The 8,080-nt window shown below is 32.4% G+C and overlaps 1 protein-coding gene across 1 annotated transcript; it reads left to right on the forward strand.

Moving 5' to 3' along the window:
* Window positions 1–274: 274 nt before the first annotated feature.
* LOC143624423 (uncharacterized protein At4g22758-like) lies at window positions 275–1,747 on the forward strand. Its single transcript, XM_077095085.1, has 2 exons — window positions 275–524; window positions 1,295–1,747. Exons 1-2 carry the CDS (start codon window positions 287–289, stop codon window positions 1,480–1,482), a joined length of 426 nt encoding a protein of 141 aa, XP_076951200.1. The 5' UTR covers window positions 275–286; the 3' UTR covers window positions 1,483–1,747.
* The last annotated feature ends 6,333 nt before the right edge of the window (window positions 1,748–8,080 follow it).

Below are 8,080 nucleotides of genomic sequence, written 5' to 3' on the forward strand. Positions count from 1 at the left end.
ACTTCCGTTGCATTGGCCTTGATCCTTGAAACAACTTTTGTTTTTCTCTTGTGTCATTTGTTGTCTTGTGTCTTTTGTTATCCGTTTCCACAACGTTTAATTTGTTAACATTTAATTCGTTACATTGTTTTCGTTCATAATTCGAAAACTGTGATTCGTTTCCCTGGTTTTTGATAAGAATTTTGACAAGAGTTTCGTAAACAATTTTTTGTTAGCAATTTGTAATTTGTTTCGTTTGGACAACGTTTTGTTAGATTGTTTCATTGTTTTATATTCGAATAAGAAGATGTTGTTAATGAAGCATAAGAAGAGTAACGCGGCAAAGGTAGTTGGAAACCGGCTTTTGATAAGTGTAACGGTTGTTGGAAGCGCGGGTCCGTTAAGGTTTGTTGTGAATGAGGAGGAGTTGGTGGCAAATGTGATTGATACCGCGCTTAAATCATATGCTAGAGAAGGAAGGCTTCCTGTGCTTGGATCTAATAGCAATGAATTTGTTTTGTGTTGTCCTCTTGTTGGTACCGAAGGTTAGGTTTCAATGATCTTGTTTTTTTTATTATTGTGATTGTTCATTGTTTGTTGCGTGATTCGAATCGAATCGAATTAGAATGTGGATGAACTTGATTTGAATTGAATTGAATTGAATCTAATTCGATTGAATCGATCGAATCTAATCAGATTGAATGAATGGAGTTTGAATGTTTTTGAGTTTGATTTAAATCAAATATAATTTTAATCGAATTGAATCGAATGATATAATGTTGTTGATTAAAGGTGCACAAACCGGTTAATTTGTCGGAACTTGTTCGGGGTATGGTCAACAAAAGTCAAAATTGGGCCAGGTCGAAACCAATTCTGGGGTTTCCGGGATTTTTTCGGGTTTCGGGTAGGGCTGGGTTGGGTGTTGACCAAGTAAAGGCGGGACCGGGTGTTGGGTCCGTGGAGAAACCCAATACCAGGTCGTACCCGCGGGTTGGGTACTGGTTGGAACCGGTTTCAGGTCAGGTACACCGGTCGGGTCTGGAACCGGGTAATTTTTGCATTTGATTTGAATTGAATTGAATCTAATCTGATTAAATCGAATTAAAATGTTGATGAATTAATTTCAATCGAATTAGAAAGTTGATGATTATAATTTGAATCGAATTATAACAATAAAATGATTTTCATTTGAATCTATTCGGATGAATCGAATTAGAATGTTGATGGACTTGATTTCGTTCGAGCTGAGTCTAAGCGAGTTAAAATGTTAATATTTAAACCAAATTAGAATGTTGACGAATTACTTTTGTTACAGCATTGCAACCATGGGAACGAATCGGATCATTCGGTGTGAGGAACTTCATGTTATGCAAGAAACCGGAGAAGGAGGCGGGTGGAGGCGACGACAAGCGGCCGGGGACCGTGGAAATACCAAGGAAGAGCTTTGGCAGCTGGAAGGCATGGTTCAATAAATCACTCAATCTTAAGGTATCATCTCAATGAATATACATAACATGTGATTTATTGACCTAATTACAATTTGGATTTCTTCTATTATTTGAATCTATTCATTTCTTCATGTATTGTTTCTTATATGTTGTTGGATAGTGATGAAGATGAGATGAAGTTTGATATGTGGTTAGGGTTTTTGTTGTTTTGAAAATCAATTGTTCAATAATTGTATTATTATTGTTTCATGTCCTGAATTGAAGGATAAATATTGTACCTTGTACTATACTATGATATCAATATGATATGAATAATTGTATTTGTCATTGGTAGTTTCTATTGTTAAACTGGCTGTTGTGGATGATGGATTTAAAGCATAATTAAGTAAAGCGCTACGCTACTGTCGCGTCGACGGTGTGACTTTAACAAGCAATACCCTTTAAAGTCTTGTTGTCACATAAAAACCCAATTTACCGCCCCGTTAATGATTGAAAAAATCTTTGAATAATTTTACAAAAACATAATATTAAACCAGTCTAACACACTATCTAACCCGAGTAGCGGTCATTACCATTTTAATGGTGAGTTAAAATAGTTAAAGTGTAAAATAAGAGTTCACGGGTTCAAAGCCGATAGAAGTTAAAAAAATCCAACCAAAGTTGTGGGTGAAACACCACAAAAAAGGATGAAAGTGCTAGCTGGAAATTAGATGCTAAAATAATATATTTTGCAGGCTTTCTTTTGACCTTTTACTTTAATCTTTTACAAGGAAAATACAGCTAGGTTTCATACCAGCTTCAACCAGTTTGTACGGTATAACTTTATTTTTTTTACAAAAAAAAGGTATATAATGCCTACTATATTAAAATAAAAATGTAATATTGTAGTTTTATATACCTCTTTTGTTTTATCATATGTTTTTATTTTGCTTAATAAAATATCTTTCTAGCATTGGTCTTTACTTTCTTGTTGAATTTCCATTTTATCAATTGGTGAAAACTCAAATAACTTTATATAAATACATATTTTTTTTAAGTTATACACAAAAAAAGTTAGTCTTTTCAAATTTAGGTATAATTTCACTTTATATTTACAGAAAATAACATTAATTTAAAAAAAATGTTTAGACACTATGTGCATCAAAATTATCACAAAGGTAACAAAAGTGCATCTATATAAATTCTAGCGATTTGCCTAAATTATCTAAACCGACGCATTAATAAACTAGGCGATTATACTTGTGATACAAACCACAACAACGGTTTGTATGTACCCACTTGTAACTTAGCAAACACACATATTACTTATGACTCGTCCTGAATCTTTCGTGTGATCTTGATATGGTACCAAAATCATATTATGTATACATGAGTGTTTTTTTTCTTTTAGAAATTTATATAAATTTATATAAGATTGGTTTACAAGTTGAAGCAGATATAATATAGTATTTGCTTAACAATTTATTTATTAGCCTAGTTATTTATAAAGGGGTTTATAAGTATCCATACTTATCAACCAATTTAATGTAACTTTTATTTATAAAAAATATAAGGGAAAATTCCCAAAATAGGCGTTTATGAATATGTTTAGGTTGTAGGTGTCATTTCTAACAAATTTCCAAAATAGGTATTATTAACTAGTCGTGACGAATAGTTTATGATTAATCACGGGTAGTTTGTATAACCAATTAAAACTTGCCGCGTGTCTATAAACTAACCTTAACGACCCGTTTCACTAATTATCTACTCGTGAAGATTAAATAAGTTTAAAGCCCCGTAATCAACGCCCACGAGTAAATAAGATATCCTTTAGTCGCGAAGAGCAGATTCTAAAACCTTAAGAGTCGCGAGTAGTTTATCAAACTAACCACGACGATGAGTTTGATTACCAAATGCATCTAACTGGTTTGTTTTACAAAACACTAACCGATATGGTTAGTTTGTTTGATCAACTAGTCGTTACGAGTAGATATTGGTCAACGACTACTTTACATTCATTATACGAGTATTTTAGTGGTAATTAACTCGTCTCGATAAGTTTACCTGGTAAACATTACGCACACGAGTAGTTCATATGTAGTTAACTCGTCGTGACTAGTTTACTTTGTTTATATTCCCGATACGAGTATTTTCTTAGTAATTATCTCGTTCTGATAAGTTTACCTGATTTACATTACCCATACGAGTAATTTATTTGTAGTTAACTCGTCGTGTCTAGTTTACCTTGTAAACATTCCTATATGAGTAGTTAATTAGTAACTAGCTCATTTTTGCTAGTTTAACATAACAATCTACTCGTCTCCTTACTTTATAGTCTAAATTAGTCGTTACAATGTTGTTTTGAAGTTGTTAGGTTTATATAATTGTCATGTTCTTGTTGTTTTGAACCCGCACATCAATAGAGGAGGAAATTGATAATATTGTAGTTTGTTGGGAAGAAACAAAAGGAGCTACTGAGAATGTGTGGGTGGTATACTCAGTAAGGAGACGAATAGATTGTTATGTTAAACTAGCTAAGACGAGTTAGTTACTAATTAACTACTCGTATAGGAATGTTTACAAGGTAAACTAGACACGACGGGTTAACTACAAATAAATTACTCGTATGGGTAATGTAAATCAGGAAAACTTATCAGAACGAATTAATTACTAATAAAATACTCGTATCGAGAATGTAAACAAGGTAAACTAGTCACGACAAGTTAACTACATATGAACTACTCGTATGCGTAATGTTTACCAGGTAAACTTGTCGAGACGAGTTAATTGCCATTAAAATACTCGTATAATGAATGTAAAGTAGTCGTTGTCCAATATCTACTCGTAACGACTAGTTGACCAAACAAACTAACCATTCCGGTTAGTGTTTTGTAAAAGAAACAAGTTAGATGCATTTGGTAATCAAACTCATCGTCGTGGTTTTGATAAACTACTCGCGACTCTTAAGGTTTTAGAATCTGCTCGTCGCAACTAAAGGATATCTTATTTACTCGTGGGCGTTGATTACGAGGCTTTAAACTTATTTAATCTTCACGAGTAGATGATTAGTGAAACTGGACGTTACGGTTAGTTTATAGACACGTGACAAGTTTTAATTGGTTATACAAACTACTCGTGGTTAATCATAAACTATTCGTCACGACTAGTTAATAATACCTATTTTGGGAATTTGTTAGAAATGATACCTAAAACCTGATAAACGTATTCATAAATGCCTATTTTTAGAATTTTTCAAAATATAAATCGTTGGTGTTTTAATATAGGCAGCCCAGCAATCCTACTTTTTTTTTAATAATTTTAAAGTTGAACATGTTGGAACACTTAGTCATAATAAATTTAACCGTAATATAACTATATAAATTGATAACTGTAAACAATATAAAATGATAATCTATTATAACTCATTTTAGGTAAACAATAATGAGAGATACTTTAAATACTTATAGCATAAAAACCGTGTAAAAATATTACATAAAATAGGCATGTCGAAAATAACATGATACTTATGTGGGACATAAAATAGACATGTCAAACATAACATAATATTTATGTGAGCCATAAAATAGACACGTCGAAAATAACATAGTATTACTGTGAGGCTCATTGGTAACCATCATTCTCCTCATATAGGCAATTATAGGCTCCTTTTTGTCTTTGGTTTAGGTTTTAAACCCATTAAGTGACTTTGTTTATTTAACTTATAATTTAAAAGTTTTAAAGATGTTCTAATCTTTTGATACGTATTTCTTAGAAGATCGTGGCGTGAAAGAATGTTTGAATCGCCACCGTTATCATCTTACCATGAGATAGAAATAATACTTTACACCAAAGGGAAATGGTGGAATCTAAGATATTAGATATGAAGGAGAGCAGGAGACGATGTAGTAGAGCGTGTTATAAAGTTGTCTAGAGATTTTACATTTTCAGATTTGATGGTACATTTGAGAACAAAAGTAGGTTCGTATGCGGACGGGTATCTAGCTTACAAACGTTACATGAGGTTAATGAGCAATACAGATACCAAAGCGATAAGGCTCATGAACGATTGAATACAAGTAATTACCGAACGGCTAACGAACACAAGTTATTACCGAAATCATATTGAATGATAAATAATTCGTGTTAAAGTCATATATGATTTATAATTTAACAGGTGATATAAAACAAGAAAATAATTGTTAGTTCACTCGCCATGCATTTTATTATACATTTAATTATCCTTTTAGTGGGCTGGAGTTTAGCCCAATCCAAACAAAGCAGCCCAATGGACGAAGGTTAGCCCATTTGGGTTACACCAGATTTAAACACACTTTCATTATCTATGTGATCCAATCATAATCTGATAATCTTGTAACGTTCTAAACAAAAAAAAAAAATTTAACTACCAACAAGCATAGAATGCCCTATGTATTCAATGGTAAAAGGTTACCGCCAGCTGACCTAACCCAGCTGTACGGAACCCTTGAATGCCTCCAAGTTATCTCCAGTTCCAGAGAAAATCCACCCGCCTGGATGCCCAGTACTGGTGGTAAAACCCGGACGATCTCGGAATCAAACTAAATATTACAAAGATCCTAGTCTTCCTTCATTGAGCTACTCATGTCCTCCCAAAATATTATAAGTGAGGTTTGAATTTGGGTCTCCGAATTAAACAAAACAAACTAGGCCAAATTAAAAGATGTAATAGCCTTAAAAGCTCCTTCATACAAGGTGATTAATCACGAGAAATGTTATAACCTCAAAATATATGAATGTAATTTTTGAACAACTTAGTTTTGTTAATAAAAAAGGATTAGCTCCGCAGCTTACTGCCCATTTGTCTTCCATTCAATGTAAACGTATGGTTTATATAAAAGCAGGGATGTACATGAAAACGTAAAAACCAATTCAAAACCAAAAAGATTAAATTGATATCACTGAACCGAAACAAAAACTAAAGGTTTGGTTTTAAGTTTTTTTTTAAAATCAACTTCCGATTTTGCAAGTAAAACTTATAAAACCAAACTTAAATATTTTAAAATTGAAAGACCGAATTTTGGTTTTTATTCGGTTTTAGATCAAAACCGACCCGTGCACAACCATGTAATAAGCTGTTGAGTTAACAAGATGAAGTAGCGTTAATATGATATTTTATAAACTGTTGAGTTAACATGGCTTTGCGATCCATAAAGGGGATAGTGACGCAGTTTGTTGCTCGGTTACCCATTATTCAGATGTAATTTGGTTTGTGTTAAATGTTAATTGTGAATTAATAAAAAAATAATTAAAAATAATAATAATAATAATAATAATAATAATAATAATTAAAAAACTAATTTTCTTTTGAAAGTTACCATTATATATGAATGTTATATTTTTTTCAAATAAGAAGTGTATAATATACTTTATTATATTATATATTTTTCTAGTCAATTATCTTTCAATCTGTATGTACTTGACAACTGTCACTCACCACCACTTTCATTTCCACATGCAACCGCCGCCGCCGCCGCCCTTCTTAACTCCGGCAGTCATCATTGTCCCTCCGGTCACACCCAAATCTCTTCTGTCAACTTCAAACCTAAATAGTAATAAATAATAATAATAATAATACACAAATTTTTTTCTTTATAGATCGGTGAATTTTTTATATTTATACTACCGTACTCGCTAAATTTTGAGAACCCTTTTATCACACTCTGGTCTGACTATGTTGTTTAACTGGAGAGTAATCATGTCATGATAAGAGAAGATCTCTCTAACGTAACAAACGATGGAACGAAAACATGAGTGGGCTTGAGATTCGAACTGACAACCTTGCACAAGTCCTACCTCGAATTCTTCATTGTCATAATCTATCAGAAATGACATAAGGCCATATGTAATGGGCGATACATTGGGGCGAAAAACGGAGACAAAAATGTGGAACACCGGCCCCAAGGCGATTTGTGTAGTGGGGGGGGGCTACTTTTTGTCGCCTGTGGTTATTATTATAATAGGATGTGTGTATGTAATATATATATAGGGGAGGGTTATCATAAAAATAAGTAGTTCTCTAGGAAGACTAAGAATAAATTATAACCATTGGATCATGTTAATCAATGGTTAAGATTTAAAATTATCAATAACCGACATAGTTTCCTAGAATTGTTCTTTCACCATCATTTGTAATACTCAATGTCAAAAATTTGTTGGTTCTTACCATTCCTAAAAAACTCTTTATTCTTATTTGAACCATTTTCTATATATATATATATATATATATATATATATATAGAGCTACAAGACCATTGCACCCTTAAAACAAAAACTCACTCACTATTTACTGTCTGGGCGTCACATGGCACAAATCTGTTCATTTTGTAACATCTCCACTACACGTAATCTAAGTGAGAATCAAACTGAGTTTTCACTTGAGAACACAATCCTCCTACTACTAGGTCACATTTTATGAATATTAATAATAATAATAAAATAAATAAAATATAGAAACTTCACATTGCCACCTAGTAGATCACTATATCATGTAAACACATTCACAGATTCTCGTACGGTTAAAATGGGATTATAAAAAACATATTCTAGAGATGAATGAAAACCATGCATTATAAATTTAGTTAAGAAAACAAACTTTCGTGTTTAAGTGTATGACATTGGTTTTTAGACTTTTTAGT

This window comes from Bidens hawaiensis, unplaced genomic scaffold (assembly GCF_021521415.1).
Source record: "Bidens hawaiensis isolate Kalapana, Puna unplaced genomic scaffold, B.hawaiensis_p1.1 tig00003781_1, whole genome shotgun sequence".
Lineage (NCBI taxonomy): Eukaryota > Viridiplantae > Streptophyta > Magnoliopsida > Asterales > Asteraceae > Bidens > Bidens hawaiensis.

Bases quoted from the DNA above. Each gene is read 5' to 3' on its own strand.
- LOC143624423 (XM_077095085.1), top strand. From the start codon at position 287: ATGTTGTTAATGAAGCATAAGAAGAGTAACGCGGCAAAGGTAGTTGGA. The intron at 525-1,294 runs GTTAGGTTTCAA...CTTTTGTTACAG, and splicing joins TCCTCTTGTTGGTACCGAAG to CATTGCAACCATGGGAACGA.